Genomic DNA, 22230 nt, shown 5'->3' on the forward strand with positions numbered 1-22230 from the left:
AGTGCCAACATCCTTCCACCCACATCTATCCAGAGATAAAACTTAAACAAATGCTGGCGGAAAACAACCTGTATTTCTGACACATTACAGTGTTGTTGAGCCTTATTGGTCTCTAATGAGGATGCAAGTCAGGATGTAGTTTGAAGTTATGTCACCTTCAGTAAATGAACCATGTCACATATTCCAGTGGTGAATTTTTATTATTATAAAAATTAAAAATATGGTTTAAGCTTTAGCAGCTATTACCACTGGCCTTAGAAACTATAGAGAAAGGCAAGCTAGAAATCGTGGAACTTACACAGTTACGTTTTTTGCAAAAAAAAAAAAAAAAGCAAATTAAAAAAAAAAAAAAAGAAAAGGAAAAGGAAGAAAATTACACCTAACGTCAAGAATATGCAATAGCAAAACAGCATTTTTAACCTGTGGAAGCATTGTTTTACAGATCCATCATTTTAACAAAACTCACACTACTATAAGCTTTTGAAGAAAGTTTTTTCCACTTCCTTGGAGCAGCAACCAATTGGAGGAAAAAGAGCTCTGGCAACAGGACCCACAGAAAATCACAGTGAACCACATCTTTCTGTGACCTTTATTATAGACACTAGCAATAACGGCAGTGTGATGAAATGCTGCTGGCTCTTACTTCTTGTAGAGGACAGCACCACAAACCTAATTCAGGTTCCAGATTTTCTGTGGCAGTGCGATGCCTTCATTGTTGTGAGGAAATAACATGTTTTATTTCTAAATGTAACAATAAGAAAAAGATTCCAGAAAATAATATGATGCCATTAAGTGACAGAAAAGGATTTGTTTAAAAAAGAAACCAGTGAACAAGATCCTTCTTGTGTTCAAAAGTGATTGAAAAAAAGTTTTAAGTCACAACAAATGTACCAGGGCATGATTTGCTGCTGTGTTGCTCAATTCCAGCTTAATCAAGGGAGTTGTGCTAGCATGAACCAGTCAGGAATCTGGCCCACACTTTAAAGCAATTATTTTGTTAATATGCTAATACATCATGCATATTAAAATGTTATAAAATATTGACTTAGATATGCAAGGTCTTATTGTCAATTATAATTAGCTATGAAATTCTATAATGACTAGCAGCAATAATAATAACAATAAGCAGACTGATTGAGGACAAGATGTCTGGAATATTTTGATTCTTTCAAAAGATATCATGATTAAAATAATAGCTCAAATGAAATCCCTCTCTTACTGACAGATGAAACATCAAAATATTTTAATAAAAAGTTTTATTAAAAATAATTTATTATAGAAGTATTTAAAAGTCATTCTCTTCCTGGGACTTATTTTCATTACAGTACCATTTAATTACTCTTATGTTTCCTTTGCAGATAAAATATTGCTGGGTATTCTGGATTTGAATCAGGGTTCTAGGAGTTTAGCATCAAGCCATTCCTACTAGCATACCTTCAGGAATAAGCAAAAAGATCTCCTCAGCATGTCAGTATGTACCTTTAAAAAATCCTCTCGTCTGCTTTTTTCGCCAGAAAATACTATCATTCTTTGCTATCCAGCAACTTTGCTAAAAGCTCAAGGCTTCCTACCCTGAGTAGGGTCTTAACTCTAGAAAGAAATGTGCTTAAAAAAGATTGACTAAAACACATCCAGTTACAAACCTCTACTCTGACCAACTCCCTTGCTTCAGCCTTACAGAAAAAACAGGGGAGATTTTAGTCACATACCACTTGAATTAAATGAATTCAGCTCATCAAACTAGATGAATACTACACAGTACTTTTAAGATTAATCATATTTTATTCAGAAATTCTAATTCAAATATGCAAAATGCAGACGGCCAGTTGTTAGTTGTTCAGTTAACAATGCACTCATTTTGCTAATATAATACGTATGTTCCAGTTTAACCATGCTTCTAGTTTTCTCAAAGTAACTTCACATGAATTAGTCAAGCATGTTTCCACTAATGACCCTCATATTCCTTACATGAATCCCTATCTGTTTTGTCCCACAGAAAGGCTTATTCCCTTCTAAAACACCACCTGGTATCCTAACCCTGTTTTTTAACTCTGAATGGTGTTCGCAATTCCAGTATGTTTTGTGAAATCAACATTTGCAAATCTAGAACTAAGATGTCTGCCCTGGTTTATAATCCCCTGAAACCAGAAATAAAGGAAGTTAAACTGTTCATGCAAATCTCTCTCCTTTTCCTTGCCATAATTATCTTTATTACCTCCACTGACTTTTTTTCATTGAATTACTCAGATGCTTTATTCACAGCTGCCTGACATACTTTCCTCTGAAATCAGAGGTTGCTAACGTCTGTTCAGCATCCCATACCTGAATTTTAATGCCTGCTACTGAGCTACTGAGACTGTTTTATATAGAGATTTTTTCATAAGTACCCTCCATTTCCATTTGTATTTTCTCATAACATGGCCACTCCCATGCTATTATCCATCAGGATCACACCTCCTGCTATTCTTGATCTGTGGAAAATGCTAGTGGGAAAGTTTGTGAAATGTCTGCAGTTTCACAGCTGAGAACTGCAGACTAGATTTATATGATATACCCACTCTCCACTGACCGGTAGCAAACGCTCTGTGACCCATTAGAATCTACGGATTTCAATGTTACCCTGTATTTATGCACAAACAAATAAAATCTACCTTAGTGAATTCTGTGTTTCTGTGCAAAAATGACGGATTATGTATTTTGAGCTCCACTAAGCTAGAGAAAAAAGGGTCAAGTAAAAAACGTTAATATTCCTAAGCTTGTCTGGTTTAAACCTCCATAAAGGCTTATTTCCTTTTCTTTCTAAAACTTCCTGAAATTTACTCAGCCCTAAATTAAAGGTAATTATATGATGTATGAAACTAACTCCCTAAAGTGTTAGAATTATTGGTAATAATGCCTATAGTAATTTTTACAATAAAAGGCTAAACAAAATTAAATAAATGACAGCATGAGCAAAGGTATTGATGGCATTAAAGAGTATATTGTAGCTGAAGGCTTATTCTGAAGAGTAATTATATGTCTCTTCCTTTTTAATTAGTGTCCTTGTAAATTTTAAAGGAATATACAATACAGATAACTCTAGTAGAGCATGTGCTGGGTGATGATTCAATTATTGTATTTATATTCTCGGTAAACCATAAAGAGTCTTTCTGGCTTTATGCCCTTTCCCATTAGGTGATAGAATTGCCTCATACTTCTTCATTTCTAAAGAATGCAGTTGGTACGGGTAATTACCTTTGTCAGATAAAGCTCACAGCTTTGTCCTTGAGATTCCTATGCTCTGTGCCTAGAAAATATTTATCGTGGTCAAATCCCCATTTACATTTCAAGATCTTGTCTAAAGTTTCATCTACTGCTTTGCCTAATAATTCACAAGAATTTCTACTAGTTGTGGCAGTTCTGGTACTTTGCCAAGTACTTAGGCAGGGAGATCAGCTAGCCACTAGTATGCTTTTTTGTTTGGCAAGTGAAGCTGAATACTGAGAATCATTTGATAAAGCAGTCAATCAACATGAAAATAACAGCTCCATGACTGCAGTGCCTGAAGAATAAGGAAAACAGAAATTCCATTAAAACACTTCATTCAAGAGATTTAAAACTTGGCTGAAAGCACTGCTCTAGGCTAAGAGAAATACACTCTCCCAGGCAGACCAGCACCAGCTTTGGTATTCCCCAGTGGACTGATGTGTACATGCATGTGTACATGTATGATGCACAGAGCGTCAGAAGAGGGAGAAATTTTAGAAAAGCCTTCTTCTAACCAGACACAACAGAACAAATGGATGCACGCTTCCTCTCTGTATTTCCCAGTATTCTGGGAAAGGCAGGAGTCTCTACTAATTATAAAAGAACCTGTCTATGCCTGAATACGCTCAAGGTAGCTGCAATTCAACCAGAATGCAGTCTGAGGAATCAGTGCTGCAAATGGTCATAAAAAACACTGTGAAGGAAAAATAAATCTTGAGTAGCCCACTCAGTGTTATGTCAGGTGAAAGAAAGCTTGGGGACTTTAAAGAGATCATCATTTAGCTGTCTTTAAAGTTTATGAGCTGTGGTTTCTGTTGGTGTGTTTTTTACAAATCTCAGAGGCTAACAACTAGAATATGTTTAGAAGTTTTTTCTTGTTGAAATCTATGGTATCATGCAATGAATTTCTGCTATGTAATATACATATTCTTGAGAAAAGGATTACCTCATTTTAAAAAAAAAAGAATTCCAGATAAGCATTGCTAATAGTGAATGCATTATAGGATACTTTTTGTTTTCAAAGAATTCACTAGAATCCTGTATCTCAAACAGATCTCAGCTTCGGTTTAGAGGGGATAAGTATGCAAATATCAGGATATTCATATTTAAATGGGAGGAATATTGTGCAGTTAAATTATCTTACTAGTACACTTCTTTCTTGCCTAAGTTAAAATAGGTTCTCTAAGTCTTCACTTTCGTTTCAAACTACATTAGTTCTCCATTTATTACTGCTTTTGTTATACCAATTAACCAGCAATGACTGAAAACCAGGGCAGTTCCTTAGTATTAATGAGGTACACTGTCAGGATGCTGGGGAAGTATCTGCTATGTGGCTCTTACAGCCACTAGAAGATAAAAATGGAAATCTATGGAGCTGGAGGCAGAAAGAAGATAGAGCTCAATTATTATATGCCTTGTGCATTTAAGACAATCTGATAGCTGGAATGACCAGTGATTCTGAATTCCTGTGCAAACCGTAGCAAAAATGTTTGATAAATAAATCATGGCTATTTGATTTTCTTTTAGTAGCTGAGCAGCATTGACAACACATAACTTAGGAAGTCCTGCAAAACCTGTACAAGAAACTGAGAGAATACCAAGGAGGTTAGCCCAGCCTGAACTCTGCTCTGCTTCACTGCCCAGGAAAATTGCTAACCAGTTAATGCAACACAAGCATGTCAATGGGAACAGTAGTTATAGCTATAATTGTAACTTATACAAACTAAAAAATGGATTCGTGTGTTCAGATGAACGGGATTACGTATGACTATTAGTGTCTTGAGTTTACTGAACAGCAGAAAATTCCATTTCAAAAAAGGACTACGGAGCCAAAGATGTGATGAGCCTTTGTACACACAAAAAAGACACACTGAAGGAAATGTCTGTAAGTTAATAATTCATTCTCACTGCACTGCAATTCAGGCTCTCAGAGAATACTTGCATATGCCCCCAGATTCCTTTCTTGTTCAGGGCATAGCTCCAGAGAGCCCAAACACACAAGCAGCAACATCAGCCCCAACTTACAAAGCAAGGATCTATCCAGCCCTATTCTCTCAAGCATCTGGCTAAAATAAACCTCCAAACCTTGGCATGCTATTTTAAGCTCACATAAGTCTCAACTACACCACAAAACAATAAGAAATCTCATTATTCCACTATTTAAAGTTCAGAGTCAGTGAGGAAAAACAAAGTTCACCCTTTATATCCACAGACCAAAAGGAAAGTGATATATTCTCAGGGAAAGTGCATTTTGCCAGTGAGCCTGCTCCCTTTAGCCTCTAATCACCTAGATATTCCTGCTCCTGACTTACTTTGCAGAGTGAAATTGGATGTATAATAATGTGGAAAGAAAATTTAAGAATCAATTCATGGGGGCAATAACTTTCAGTATTACTCTTGCTTTGAGCATCAACATATGTATTTCTTCTGCACATCCTAAGCCTGTATTTCAGAGTGATCTTTCAAAGATGTCAAAGTTCTTTGTAAAATTCTCTTCTCCTAAGAATCCATGTGGCAGAGCTCATCAACATTCTGCTCTGCTCTTGTGAGACTTCACTTGGATTATTGTGTACAGTTCTGGTGTCCTCAACATAAAAAGGACATGGAACTGCTGGAACAAGTCCAGAGGAGGGCCACGAGGAATGGGTTGCCCAGGGAAGTTGTGAATGCTCCATCCCTGGCAGTGTTCAAGGCCAGATTGGACAGAGCCTTGAGTGACATGGTTTAGTGGGAGGTGTCCCTGCCCATAGCAGGGAGGTTGGAACTGGGTGATCTTGAGGTCCTTTCCAACTCTAACTATTCTATGATTCTAACATAGAGGAGTGACCACATGACCAGAGAGGAAAAAAGTTAAACAACAAAGAAGCAATAATCGATCTGACAGTATAAGAAATCATATAATAGAAAGAAATGTGCAAAGCAAATGGAACATTTAAGAGTAAACAAATTTAAGGGTATTAGTGGAGAGGATCAAAGCTGTAGCAGGAACGTATCTACTGATTTTTGACTATACTATTGCAAAACGTGTAACTGTATGTGAAACACTGAAACTGTATGTGAAATACTCAATATCACCTGTAGCACATTATTCGTGTTCAGTCCAGTCTTTTTTGTTCATCCCTCTTTGCATTATTTCATCTTTAGTTACCAAAAAAAGATTCAGATGGATATTTGAACAATTATCTGTAGGGGGCATGCAAACAGCCCAACTCAGTATTTCCACCAGTAGCTATGGGATGATACAAAAGAATAACTTTGTCATGGTGACACCGGAAAACTGCCCAAATTTGCTGGTGTTTAAAGCACAAATTTAGCTGCAGATAACTTACCAGCACCAAGTTCTGAAAAAGAGATTTGTGTTTTGGCAAAACTTGGTGTTTATCTATGAAAGCATTGATACATCAAGGTATATTTAGGATCTCCTATGGTGGGAATCAAGAAAAAACAAACACTATCATGACTTGTGATTAGTAAGAAAGTTTAATGGCTATGAAATGGTCTGTTCATTGCCCCACAGGAACAGAGGTGAGATTTGAACTGAGTCTAGATAGCAGGTAGCCTAGGAAGAGAAAATGCTCTCATACAAATGATGCTGGCTTGTTTATTTTTATGGGAGAAATCAGCAGTCCATTAATATTATTCTCACTGAAAGTATAATGACACACTTTCTATTTTCTTTTGCTTCTTGTGTCTGCCTCCAACCGATTTCTATTACTTTATAACAGAGATTTTGCTTATTACCGTGTTGAAAAAAAACTCTAGAAATGCCCATTACACCCGGCTTGACAGTTCTATGAACAAATTTAGTTTCTGCTTGAGGAGTTTAAAAATAATTTCTCTTAAATAAGCAAAGATAGTAGTCTACAAAATTAAGCTCTTGTTTTATGTAAATGTCAAATAATTATATTAGGAATGCGAAAATAAGCCATCAGCAGGAATGCAAATGCTTAGAACAAGATTGGCATTATTATTTTCATAGCCCGTCTGATAAGAGGCAATTTTACAGCAATGAGAGACGCTGAGGCGCCCATGAAGTCTAATGACAAGGCTGATTTCTTGCAAAATTCTTGAGCATAATTATGTTTTAAAATTCTGAAGATGCAACAGGCAGACTTTATTCTGATGTAGCTTAGTGAAGTGTCCTTCTGTTAACTTTGGTCTGACACACATGTAAAAGGGAGATAACGAGTTGAATTGGAGGAGTTTCTTGAAAAGTCATTCTTGTCATTTTGTTCTCATTTTGCCATTTTTGGAGGAAAAAATGTAAAATTACTTCACTTTAGATCTTACTATTCCAATATCTGGAAACTCTGGATCAAAAATTAATAATTCTGCTTTCTATGCTGTTGGTAAGTTTCATGATATGACATTCCTCATGAGATGAGAAATTGGCATGGAAATTTTATATCTTTCACTTTTAAAGTCATCAAAATTATTTACGGTGTTGATATTAATCTGGGAAAAATATGCCGTATGAAACCAGAGCTTGCTTACTTTCCTTATGCAGTTTGATTCCCTGTGTCGACTTGGCTTTCCTGCAAGCACAAGATATTCATGCTAATTTATCAAAGCAGTGTTTGCCTGCAAGATTTAACAGTAATTAACAGGGCACGGTTGACACTACTGGCAATGAAATGCACACATTGTTACAGTAGGTCATAGGAATGCCGTTTATAGGGGTTGTAAGCTGAGAGCCCAGTTTATGCTCAGACCTGTCTTTGTCATTTCTGTATGCCATTTCAGTTACCTGTCACAGGTTCCTAACATGTTTGTGTCTGAAAACAAGTACCACAGAAAAATATTGCACAACAAAAATGGGCCTAATAAGCAAATTTTATCCTCCCATTCATTATTGTCACAGCTACAGTATTATGAAACTGAGCATTAAGGGGTCTGTATCATAATACTATATCCTTTGAAAAAGATACTCTGGGGGGAAAGCAAGCATTAACATCACCCTATTTTCTACATGCAAGAATTAGCAGCACTGATCATCAGACTCAGAAGACAAATATTCTTTCAACAATGTGTCAAGTGTGTATGCACATATGGGAATTATGCATATACATGGATTGCAGAATAGATACATCAGCAGAAACATCTTCATAGTTTGTGTTTCAGTTATGACGATGACATGGGATGACAGACCTACATTCTGAATCTGTTCTTCTGCCTCAATATGTCAAATGTATAGCCTAAAATAAAGTGCTAATATTAATAAGAAATCGTATTGTCATATGTGATCCTGTCAGCAGCACCTACAATTCAAAGTTAATCAAGAATTGTTCTTGATTAAAATCTTCATGATTAAATTTGAGTACGAGTGTGACACTCCTGGCTCCCAAGGACTCAGTTGTGCAGGTCAGTCACAACAGTTTTGTGGATCTGAACAATCCACGTTCTTGTTTATAGCTGTATAGGAGCAAGTGCATTCATATGTATCAAATAGGACTAGTTTCATGCAACATTACCCATACCCTTAATCATTTATGGTACTGAAACATAATATCACTCAGTGTTAAGAACTTGTGGGTTGAGTATACAATTTGCTTCTACAACAGCAAAGCTTATTTTTTTTCTGTTTTAATATAACTAAATGTAAGGCTTTGTTTGGGGGATTTTTAAAATGTTTTTTTAACATTTACCCTATATACCATGTACATATGAGCTCATGTATCTCTTCAAAATCTATACTGCTACAGGCACTGAAAAACACCCCAGCAGTTTTGAAAACTAAAAAATAGAACTTCAGCAGAAAGTAAGTTTTCTTTCCAAAATTGCGTAGTTTAAAAATCCAGTGGGTTTTACTTTTTACTGAATTATATAGTTTCCCCTGCACATGCTGTTAAAATCCATTATAAACCAAACAGAACTGGAAGTCAGTATATACAAATACTCACTCGTTTCAGTAGCTACAATAGTTATGTTGTGCCACATATTTGTTTCTCTGTCCAGTGGTGTTGCCAGAGTTATTTTCCCATCTTCTGCATTAATGTTGAACTGCCTCTCAAGGTCGGTATGCCGATCAATGGAAAACCTACAAAATAGACATCCCTGTAATCTACTTAATGAAGCTGGTGTAATCCATACAATCACAAGACAATCTAGGGAGCCCTCTGAGAGCTGCAGTTTTATAGCCAAATGCATTGAGAAGCTCAATAACATAATAATTTATAAGACAAAATGACAAACTGAGACTAAAAAAACTTATAATTATTGCCTAAGGAGTAATTAGCTGTATACCCAGTGTGAAGGTCATAAAATGCCCTCAGGTTCACTGGATAACATCTTTGAAAAACGGTGCTGATCAAGAGTTAATTACATAATCCATCACATTTATTAGACAGTTTCTATTGTATTTCACAGCTACTGATGATAATTTCAACAGTAATGTATTAAGCACACAAAAATAGTGGGCTTCATGGTTATTTTAAAAAGGGCTGAATAATATTATTTTACCAATAAATTTCAGATTAATGAAGCATGAACTAGTCACCAAGCCTATTATTTGGGTATGGGTCAAGCAGCTCCATGGGCAGAATGCAGTTAGTGAATCGCCAGTTTCCCATAAAACACTTCAAACCCTGAAGGACTCATTGTTTTATGGATTGACATCACTGATTTTTAACAAAACAAGTTTCATCTGACAGGCAGTTGGAGTTTGCAAATGTGAATGTCCAGGTAAATTATGCAGCCTCAACAGAGTCAGCTTGACAACAGGAAGGAGCTGCAGTAGGTTGCTCCAACGGCGCAGTAAGCAGGATGATGATTTAATGTTTAGAACAGGATCTTCAGGAAAGCTTTTATGTTTGTCCATTTTCACAGAGTTATTTTATCAATGCACTATTTGCAAAAAAGAACCTAAATCACAAAATTAAGCCTTCCAATTTTTTGACAGGAGAGGTACAAAATGAGAGTGTTTAGTGATAAACTATTGATACGGTTCAACAAAAATTGACTTCAAGGGGTTTTGCTGCATCCTAATTGTGGATTTATATAAAAGCCTTTTAAGCCTTTGTGTCTATGTATTACAGAACCTAACAGCATGCACTGACAATTTTTACATCTGTTCTGCATTATATCTAGGCATAATAGGGTGAGTTAGGATACCGTATGACTGGATCACATTATATAGTGGTCAGAAGAGGGACTCAGACTCTCAGCTCCTTATTACATTTCTACTTTTTGCAAATATGCTGCTATATTCACTGAGAAAAGACCAAGAGTATATTTTGTTACAGTGACAATGGCACAGTTATCGGAAAATCAGTTATTCCATTCTGGTTTATGCTTTATCAAAAGCAATTTCCAAAAAAAGTTCTGATTCCAAAGTTCCTTTATATGCTACAATAAACATATTCTGATGAAATCAAATTCATTCCAGCACAACACAATTGATTTTGATAGACATAGCATTAAGATCTGATTTCAAAGCTTAGATTATGGTGTTCATAATTTTTTTATTTCAGTGTCAGATATTTTCATATTTAGAATGAAAGATACATTTCAATTAGATTGCGTCTGTAATGCATCCAGTAAGATACAATACATGTCCAAAAAATTAGTTCTAAATTATGAAAATTTTTCAAAATTTTGATGTTTAAATGTTTACAGACTGTATTACTAAAGATCAAAGCTAGCATAATCATGCTTTCAAGGTAATTAACAACTAACAGACTTAAGTGTGAAACAACCTGTTTCATTAGGAATTGGGATTTGTTAGACTGAAGTTTTCTGTTTTTAAATTCTGAGAAGAATTAGTTTTACTCACTTAAAAACGAGAAGTTTGGTTAAGAAGAGTACTAGGAAAAATACAAAGTAAAACTCCAAATACATGTGCCTAAAGCTGGGCCCATTCATCTATACTTGGACATTGAAGTAAACTGAATTTCTAGTTAGCTCCACACGCTCAGTTCTTGATGGTTTAATGGGAATTGTCCTGTCCTCAGTGTTTCTGAAAATCAGGTCACTTGTGTGGAAGAATAAAGCTGTAGGTACCTAACTTCAGGCAATTTCATTGAAAATATATGCTCACCTTATTTTGATATCTCCCTAGTTCCAATTAAGGTATTAGAAGTAAAATTCTGATACTAGTGAAGTTAGTAAAAAAAAAATCTTACAGACTTTCACAGGTTGAAGATTTTACTCAATAGAATACAAGAAAAGCATAATCAACTTTTTTCTTTTAAGATGTCATCACTGGAAACTCTTAATTCTTGATGCTTTTGTAATTGAAAGAACTTATATCAGACATTTATGAAATTTTTTACAGCTCACAAATGAAATAAAATATGAAATTCTTATATGTTGTTTAATGTTTACTTGACCTGGACTTGACATAAATTCCAATGAGATAACACACAATTTTTCTCTAAGGATCAATCCTTTTTAAAACTTCCAATCACAGTCTTCCTGCAGTACATTTCAATTATAAAACTGGGAGCGTAACATCTGTGAGTTTATTATATTGCATTTCACCTCACCCCAAGAGTATTTATTCACAGTGGAAAACCAGCATTCAAAATGAAATACTTTTAACCTAAGACGTGGTTTTACAAGACTAAATAAGAGGTAAAACCCTCTCCTGATTTTAATTTGATAAATATTGGGTACAAAAATAAAAAATTAAAGCCTGCAGTGACATAAAAACTAATAGTACATTTGCAGTTCTGCTTTCATTATAATGGTACTGTAACTCTCTTTAATGGGAATGCATCATCAGATCCATAAGCTAGACATAAAACATACACTTCTCTAAAAGAAAATAATATCTTGGGAAATAGTATCTTTTGAAATTGCCCTAAGCCCAGCATAGGTTTTTGGGAAGTTTTGGTGTGTATGGGTCTGCTATGGCGATTATAGGAACAGCTCCACAGTGGTTTAGCAGATGACCTGCTCCTGCACTATTGCCATTGCTGTTACAACTTAATTTGATCTATTCTTTATTTGCACCAATGTAAATAAGAGCAGAAATCCTTTTTTTTTCTGCACCTGCTGAGATTTGAATCGCAGTATTGACATCTCATCAGTGGTAAATCACTACTGTTTATTAATGTCAGGCAGATCGGACATGCTACTTAGTGACAGATAAACAGCTGTACCATTAGGGATGCAGAAAATATCGTATCTAGGTTTTTAAGACCTGCTGTGAATTAAGAAAATGATCAACTGCTGCCAAAGATAAAATCTCTGTCAATATGAATGGGGAAAACCTGCCACAGTGAAGCTTATCTCTTTACAGAGAAAGACACTGAAGGACAGTGATTTATAGGAGGGCAGATGCAGTATAAGGAGAAAGATTATTATTCATGCTTTTTTTTTTTTTTTTTGTGCACTTGGATCATGCTTTATCCAAGATAATTTACTGCAGGTAAACAGATCACAGTTATGAAATAACAGAAATATGGAATAAGTACTACTGGCATCAATAGATTTGCCTCCTAATAGATTATGATCTTTCAAGCCTAATTATACTGTAAGCTAGAATGTACCATCCTTACTAAATAAATTATAGTAAAGCTTTACAAACTTGCTTAGCTAAATTCCCTGGGTCCATTTCCCAAGAGAGATGCATGTGGCCTAGGTGTGGTAAGATGTGAGTCAGTGATGCATGCTTTTGAAATAGCTAGGCTAGAATGAGACAAACTACTGACCATGTTTACAATTTTCCACCAAATTTTTAAATCCCTTTCACCAACAGACTTAAAAAAAGGAGGCGCTTATGTAACATCCACTGCAGAACAGCAAGTAAATATAAAAGAGAAATTTTGCTGCTAATTTTGAAAAATGCTGGGTTATGAAAGATATGGTATAGTTAGACTAACCTAATAACTGATATGAAAAGATACTTCATATTCATTGGAGAAACAGACAAGCCTGATGTAAATGACAATGATTAGAAAATGGTGTCAGGTTATAAAAACTAGTATCATCTCCACAATGCTGACTACTTGTGCAGCTTAAATTCCTTATGGCAGTAATGTACAATGATGATTTTTAGCACCTAGACTTACTCCAAACATATCTTTAGTATGAATTTGACATTGTGTTTGTTTTCATAACACTTTTAGTAGGTACACATAGCAAAATGTGTTTTGAGAACACTTGCACCATACCATACACAGGAGAAGATGTGTGCTTATCAAAATCAGACAGAAAACACTGATCTGATGAAACTGGAATAACCAATTTTGTTCAAGTTAGATCATCCAGTATCTGAAGGGGGCCTATAAGGATGCTGGGGAGGGACTATTCATTAAGGACTGTAGTGATAGGACAAGGGGTAGTGGGTTAAAACTTTAACAGGGGAAGTTTAGATTGGATGTAAGAGGAAGTTCTTTATTGTAAGTGTCGTGAGGCACTGGAATGGGTTGCCCAAGGAAGTTGTGAATGCTCCATCCCTGGTGGTGTTCAAGGCCATATTTGACAAGAGCCTTGGGTGACATGGTTTAGTGTGAGGTGTCCCTGCCCATGGCAGGGGGGTTGGAACTTGACGATTTTAAGGTCCTTTCCAACCCTAACTATTTTATGGTTCTATGAAAAAAGAGAAAATATTGCAAATCAAAGATGCAAAGTCATATGGGCGTAATAATCTCTGACTTTCTGTCTTCAAACCATGAACTGGTTTAGCCAAAGAAATACAAAACATGTTATGACAATCTTACAACTACATTGAACAAGCTTAGCACTGTCAGTGCAGACACTAGCAGATTATCTAAAATAACTGCAAAGATACACACTGATGATTCAACCCCATCTGACCTCCTACACCGTATTTTTTCTTTTCATTGCTTTCCTGCTGTTTCATAAGACTTGTGTGGCAAGGAGCACTTTTGTGATTTTGAAAATTATGTGAACTGATAAATCTAACATTATAAACTGAATTTTACACAAGAATTTTCATAGAAATAAAATAGTATGAGAACAGTGTCATGTAGTGTACTGGAAAGCACACAGTATTCCACCTGTACTTTTTTTGAAGAGAACATTAAAGTAGCACTACCTTATCGGACTGGAGGATACATCAGGGTCGTGGGCAGTCACCTGACCAATCACAGAGTTAATAGCAGCGTTTTCATGCACTTCCAGTAGGTAAGTAGGTGATGAAAAGACTGGTGGCTCATCAGCATCCTCTACTACGATTTTTACTGTTGCTGTATCCTTGAATGGTCCTCCACTGATGAAGCGAGGATCGATATGAATGTTGGTTGCTTCTACCTTCAGAGTATATGATTTTTTGGTCTCAAAGTCCAGTGGCTGTTAAGAATGACAAAGATAAATGTTTTTTACTAATGTCCACAGAGAAAGAACAAGTGAATATAATGCTGATGGATGAAAGTTATGTGTATTTAAACACATTCAGTGAGTTTTAATGTAATCACTTCCCACTCCCAGAAATCCAACCTGTAAATTTTCTAGGCATATATTGATGTCTGTTTATTAACCAGCCTCAGAGAAAACAAGGGTGGTTTCTTGCTTTTCACAAAAAATGTACCAAAATATTCTCTCTTATAAATTATACCATTACAACTACATATCAGATAAATACTACACATTTGTTGGTGATGACGTAACTTGCATACTAATCATGCACTCAATCAGTGCTTTATTATTTGGAGATAAGAAAAAAAAATTTACTAGCTCCACAAAGAATAAATATTTTATTATTTCCAGAACAATGTGAGAAATGCAAAGAACTAGCACTTACTATTTGTTGGACATGAGAGGCATTATGTGGAAAGATGTGAATCTGATCATAGACGAAAATACTTCAATATTACTGCATGTCAGGTTTGCACATATATTGCACGTTTCTGTTTATGGGGTAAATTAGGTAGACATCTCTCAGGAATTTTTTAAGACTATACCAATTCCTATTTCTTTTGTTTTAGTTTGAGGGTCTATTGGTTTGTTTGTGGTTTGTTTGTGTTTTTTTCCAGAAAGAGAACCATGAATCCAATTACTTTATTCTAATATACCTGCCATGTCACCATTGTTTTTACTACTTTGCAGTTCTGTGTTAAAACATAAAAAGTGAAAACACAATCAGTTTAAAGGAATGAAATACCAAATAAAACCCAAATCTGTGATACTTTTGAATGTTAGGATTTCTCATTATAGGAGATTCAAGTTTGTGTCTTGAAGCACATCAGTATATTCACTGTGTAATTCTCTTGTGTCTCACAATGATTCAAAATTCAAAGATGCAAATTGCCAAGCATTGGAAAGGTATTAAGATTTGCATTACAATGTCCCAGGGATAAAAAGAAAAGGACATAGAAAATCTGAATCTGCAATGCAAATACCAAGAGCACAAATAGGAAACTTTAGGAAGTCTGTCAAAGACTTCAATATATGTACTTCCAAATTTTGTCGATTTTTTTTTAGGTATGAATCAAGTTCTAATGGGATTTGTTCTTTGTCACAAATGCTAGTAAACATGAGAAAACCTTGCTTCTTTAGCAGCTCTTAAATTAGTAAGCTTTTGTAATAATGAATGGTGATATATAAATCAGCATATTCACAATTTGCCAATCATAGCTCCTGTATCATTTTTTTAATTACCTTTCATATGTTTTACAGAAATGACAGCACCCCAATACAATTAGTCATGCTTAATCAGAACAATATATTGAGAATTTTCTCTGTATTGTCTTAAAACCCATAAATTTTTGCTGGAGAAAATCTGTTGGTGAACAGTACCCTCCATACATCATCTACTGTAGTAGAACCAAAATTATTATTGCTGTCAAAATGAATATATGAAACAACATTATGCTAGAGACTCAGTTATGAAATGAAGCTGAGGGAACTGGGGCAAAAGGCTAATTGCCTTAGTTTACAAAAAAGGCCACAGAATTCAATAAATAACAGTAAAGAAAATCAGGAATGTATATCATAATTTTCTCTTTAGGAAAACAGAGCTAATTTTAGATAAACATACATCACTTTATTATACGTCTACAGCACTGACCTACTCAGTGAGAAACATAAAATGCAAACTTTAGACAGGCACTCCTCCTGACCTCTTTAATAACAGGTACAAGTTGAATATTAATTATCTGTACTAATTAATTTTTTTTTCACTGGAATGTCATGTTTTTATGTTCTGGGGTTGTGGAGTTTTTTTGTTGTTGTTGTTTTGCTTGGGTTTTTTTTGTCTCTTTTTTTTTTTTTTTTTTTTTTTTAGGAAACACAGATTCATTTGGAATGCTCTATGGTACATATTTGAAACCCTCTATGCCAGTGCTATAAGTTATATTCATATCCTTTCTTGGAACAGAGCATGAGAATCGCCTCTCTTCTTCCCCAGAAAATAATGAAAATTTAAATCTGCAAATGTTCCATTGACTTTACTAGCCAAGTTTTGTTCTAGATATGTTGTCTCCCCTCATATTTCTATATATAATTGCATGTTCCTTCTGTTGTGTACATGCAAATACGTATCACCTTGCATACATCAAAACTGTACAAACATAGAAAAGGTAACAGAGTTGTAGCCTTCTCTAGAGCCTGAATTTGGCACTTCTCATGTGAAACAGTATTGATTTCCTTGATAAGGTTCAGTGGAATCACCATTCATCAAGAAAAGAGAATTCAGCGTAAGAAAAGGTGGAAGACTAAGCTTCTCACACATAAGGCAATTGAAATAAAACACTGACTTATTTTTGTTTCTGAAAAGTATTTGACCAAGCTATTCAGCAAATCAAATCATAGAGAAAAGATATTTTATTAATACTCAGCCAGGATTTTATGGAATTTTACACCACCAACAAAGAAGATATTAATCTACTCTTCCCCTTTGGAATTAAGGAAGCAAAACCTGCATAATTTGACCAGTTGGAAGCCCAGGTAAGATTAATGAATTCAGAGCACTGAAAATACCTCTATGGATGTCCCCCCAGTTGTCACCTAAATGGCAGTTTTGAAGGACATGGCTAATGCATCCCTTTATTATCACTTCACTGGCTTGACACTTGATCTATAGATAAAAGAATCCTTGCAAATCCAGCATCATATCACAGAGTAAAGTCTGTCTGGGTATTTGTACAATATTTTTTTTTTTTTTTTATACAAAGATACCTTTTACCTTTCTCACTCTAATAATGCCGTCCTGAGTTTGGGCATCTGTAGTAATTTCAAATACATCCATTCCATCTCCTTCAATAATATCATAGGATGATTTAGCATTGTCTCCAATATCCAGGTCATTTGCTTTCACCCTTCCTACTGGTTCACCAACAGCAACATCTTCCATTACTGAGAAGTGATACAGACCTTACAAATAAGAGAAAAAGAATAAATACTACACCTGATTCCAGTATCTCTTCCATGCTCTTCATTTGTTTATACTGTCCCAATGCATCTTGAGATGCACAACTGATACAAATCACATTTACACAAGTTATTTCCTGAAAGCAGCAAAATGTGTTCCTTATATGGGAATATTCTGTTTACTGTATGTGAATGTTCTTTTCACAACAGTAGTATCCTTCTTCTTCGCATGGATACATAGTGCTGGCAAACATAAATATTAAACTACTTTCAACACTAGAAGTATGCAATGTTCTCTACTACAGACGCTTTTTCAGTAGAAGTTACTGTTTTATGTACAGACATAGAATACAACTATCAAACTTTGGTTTTTGCTCTGTAGAAAATCATTCTTATATTTAAAGATGTCTTATATAATCTCAGTTCTTCAAAAATTTTTTGGACCTTTTAATTTGATTTGGTCAGGTCTGTTTAACTCATTCCACCTCCCTTTTGTGGTAAGAAACTAAGAAACATTGAAGGAAAATCCGAATATTTGCTTCAAAGGAAAATAACTTTTCATAGCAAGCATCATTGTGTTTACTATTTGGTTGTAGGGTTAGAATAAAATCCACTAGAAAGTGCGAATCAAATTGTCAGCATTTTTCTTTATATTTAGACTTGCTTCAAACCTTCTGACCTAAGAAATGTCAAAAAACTATTTAGAACTTGTAACACATTATTTTAGGTAAGCATATTATTAGAAGAAACCCTATTTTCTTTACCTCTTGGTATTTCACACAGTTAATATCTGATTTAATTAACTGCAGCACTATTTAGTAGTTAAAATAGTCAAAAGCAATTCAGGGGCAGCAGATGACACCATTAAAATAGGTTTTGACTAAGGGTTCTGGACTTGTTCTTTTCTGTCCTCACCGTTCTAAGACAATGTGCAGTTTTTACTGTTAAGTGCAGCTTGTAGCTTTCTAAATATAAAATGTTCTGGAGTTGTTGCTTCAACTGCTTGTAGCCTCACTTCAGTAGTAACAGTTGAAAATAAGAAGTAAACTGTAAGGAATTCACAAATACTTATATTAGCTGTACATACAGTTTCTCCCCAAGTGATTTTATTTTTCCTTTAATGTCTCTAGGCTATACTATTAGAGATTATTTGGAGATCATCAAGATTCCTCAAGAATATTCCAAATGGCCCACAAACAATGACCAGCCAAAGCAATCAACTGCCTCAGGAGACTACATTATGTGTTCATAATTTCTATTGCTGTCCACATTTTGTGGGTTGAATCTCCAGACACAGTTGATTGTACATTTGATATTTTTCTCTCAGATTTATTGAGATAGTTTACAAAATCTTGCAAAAAAAAAAATCTATTATGATGCAGCCCGCTCCTTTAGACAAATTGCTCTCAAGAATTACAAACTGTCCTGTCAAGAAGTCATAGTGCAGAGTTGACCAAAAATCCACATCAAACATCTTTGAAAACCCCCGGTTTTCACAGCAGTGCAGAGTTCTTCTCAGTACATTCCTATGGTAAACTGCCAGGTTAAAACTTCCGTGACTTATAAAATGCCTCTAAATTTATTTCAAAGAGATCACAGAAGTAGTGAAAGTTCATCTTTTTCATTTCTAAAACCCAGGAGGCTAACACTCTTTGAAATCAAACCATAAATATACATTTCTGTCCTGCCTGGAAACAATCAAGCGATAAAACACACTGCTTTCTGAGTTCATTACAATTTATTGTGAAAGCAGCATGTACTACATCTTATGAATTTCTATTTTATTCTGGTTAGGCTCTATTGTAAGTTTGATCCTTTTTTATTTTCCTTTCCAGGCAAATGCAACCCATGCTTCAACAGTGTAAAAAAATGTTCAAGACTTGATCAGCTCTTGTATAAGGCCAGAGTCATGACTAATCTGTAATGCTAGTAGCATGCTATGAATACTTAGTTTTAAACGGCAGAATTTGTAATAACATCCAGCTACAATATTTACTGTGGCTCATCCTCATTAAATGCAATATATACAGAATAATACAAAGTTACAGTACATACAGGTTTTTTTTTTTTTTCTCCAGTGAAGTCGCCTAATGGTCAGTTGTAACAGGGTGGTTGTTCATAGATAGTAGCATGAATTTTTCACTGTGAAGTACCAGCTATAACAGCTTCAAAGACAGCAACTCACTCCTTATTGAAGGAAAACTGATCTACATTTTCGATAGGGAAAATATATTTCAGGGATCTGTGAAGCAGTCTTCCTCCTGTTACCCAATGTATCACTGCATCCAGATTACAAGAGAACAGACATGGATAAACTGCACAGGGACTGTACAGTTTCCTCTCTGTATGCATTCACTCCTGTGCTTCCTGCTGAGACCTCCAGCAAATGTACCAATTAGTACCAGTTATGTTCCTGATTTTTGGATCAGCTTTTTTTCATACTGGCAGGCAAAAGCTTTTTGAGACAGAAAAGTGCTGATACAAATATAAAAGCCAGGTAAGCTGGAAGAAGTAGATCTATATTCACTGAGTTAGAGCTACAGTACATTGCAAGTATAAAAGAAATGTCCCTCTGCATTCCGTTGATATGGTTCAGCCAGGAGTCTCATCTATAAATGTTTACATTATTAGGGAAATTGCCATCATATGTTGGAAAACACTACAACACAAGTGCAAGTAATGCAATGTGATCTGAAGTAAAAATTTATGCACTTATTTTATGAGAGAAAACCTTTTTTGTGCAAAGCATGATTATCTGCTAAAAACCTCTCAGATGAAATAATAAAAATATCTTTGGCAAATAAGCTTTTTCCTCTGTCTATTTATAATTTCCTCTCTTTTTATCTGCACGTACATTTTCAAGACTATAGGAGAAAACCACATGCTGATTACGGGAACAAACCTATTTTACTCTTTTTGTCTTCAGAAAAGGGCAATAGTGGACTTCGAGTCATACATATGCAGGAAAGAAGTTATTTTACTTTTTGTGCATATGTCCCTTCTCAGAAAAACATGCTTCTAATAAAGTAAAAATGGTAAAAAGTCTAGATATGAACACTGTCCAGCCCCTAAACAGACTCTTAATACTCATCTTCAGTTCTTCAGAAGCTGGATAAGAAGATAAGTTTCTAATAGTGCATTATATTGCACCTATTCCAAATAAAATTGATCCAGTCATTACGCTCTTCCCTCTTCTTTTTCCTTTTGCCTTTATCCTTGAAATAGGCTGTAGCCTATTTCTTGTAGAGAATCTCAGCAGCATGCCAAATCATTTTAACCCAGCTCAGCAAGATATACATTGGAACCACCATAGTAAATATGGATTTTGAATTAAAGATCATCAATTATCTGCACTCAGACTTATTTTCTTTGTTTTCTTCACTATTACCTAATTAGTCAAACCTTTATTTCTTATTGGCTTTATATGTCTTTTACTGGTGGTTTCACGTGTTTGCATGAAATGGAAACATATAACAGCAACTAAAACTAGCACTTAGAAATAACTGTACTGAAAGCAAATAACTGAATGAAAAAAAGACCCCCAAGTCCTTTTGTGTGGAAGTAAGAGGTTGTAACAAGGAAGAAAAAGAGCTCTGTGCACTGATCCCTCTTTCCTAAGCTCTTAATAAGGCAGAGGACTATTAATCTTTCTCTAGTAGCAGCTACATGTTTTAAAATTACATTACAAAGCCAGTCAATATGATGATAAAAACTAAGAGCTTGATAAAAAAAAAACCAAACCCTGAAACCTGTATTATTTTCTTATGTAGAACACGTACACATTATAGCACTTACTTTGTGCAAACTTTGGAGGATTGTCATTGACATCAGTGAGTGTAATTGTCACTGTCGTAGTTCCAGACAGTCCACCCATATGTCCTCCCATGTCCTTTGCTTGGATGACTACAAAGTATTCTTCTTTGGCTTCTCTGTCCATGTTGGGTAGAGCTGTTTTAATGATAGCTACAATAATAAGGGGGAAAAAAAAATCAGGTACAGAACTACATTCAGTTTTGCAGATATTTTTATGGATGTATGTAAATGTTGGTATAAAAATTGAACTGTCAAAGGTCCAGTTAAGTTACCTCTTAGTAGTACCAAGGATTAAGAAAAATTTGAGATTTTCAAAAAAGTATATTAGAGGTCACCTACCTTGATTTAATTAAAGTGCAATGAAATGGTAGTCCAAACCCCAAGAGTTAATTATACATCTGATACATATTAATATTTGTATTTTTTTTCTTGATAAACTTTTTGGTTTCTGTCCTAGCTACCATCGCGTCCCCAGAAAATTCACAAACAGAAGAAAACCACACAGCAAACACACTCTGTAAACACGGTTAACCATTTCTGTCAGATTGTTTCAAATATTTTGAACCCCAAACCATTATTTAATCAGCTTTTTAATATAATGCAGGCTACAGTTGCTCCTTTAAGTCCTAAATCAAGCACCTGAACTTCTACTGGAGAATCACAGCATGTCTTCCAGTACATCTTTCAGCACAGTCACCAGTATCGCAAAATCCTGCAGTCACTCTACTGTCCCTGCTCCAGGAGGGTCACATTTTTGGACAATAATCTCAGTAAGCTGCTACCACCTACTTCATTAGGTTAGGAGTTTTTAAAACTAGAAAAGTAAAAAGATTTGTAGTGTATCAAAATACAAGATGTCAGTAGGCTAGCAGGAAGGTATCTGCAAGGGACAGTCCA

At 35.1% G+C, this 22230-nt stretch overlaps 1 protein-coding gene across 1 annotated transcript in view; it reads right to left on the minus strand.

Moving 5' to 3' along the window:
* The window catches only part of CDH8 (cadherin 8), a 135658-nt gene that overhangs the window by 41493 nt on the left and 71935 nt on the right, over positions 1 to 22230 (minus strand). The window contains exons 4-7 of the mRNA XM_065661228.1: positions 21316 to 21483; positions 17336 to 17523; positions 14249 to 14502; positions 9147 to 9283 (exon numbers count right to left, since the gene is read on the minus strand). Of these exons, the coding sequence (XP_065517300.1) occupies positions 9147 to 9283; positions 14249 to 14502; positions 17336 to 17523; positions 21316 to 21483 (747 nt within the window). The remainder of the gene's footprint in view (positions 1 to 9146; positions 9284 to 14248; positions 14503 to 17335; positions 17524 to 21315; positions 21484 to 22230) is intronic.

The sequence above is a fragment of the Lathamus discolor genome, chromosome Z, assembly GCF_037157495.1.
Source record: "Lathamus discolor isolate bLatDis1 chromosome Z, bLatDis1.hap1, whole genome shotgun sequence".
Lineage (NCBI taxonomy): Eukaryota > Metazoa > Chordata > Aves > Psittaciformes > Psittacidae > Lathamus > Lathamus discolor.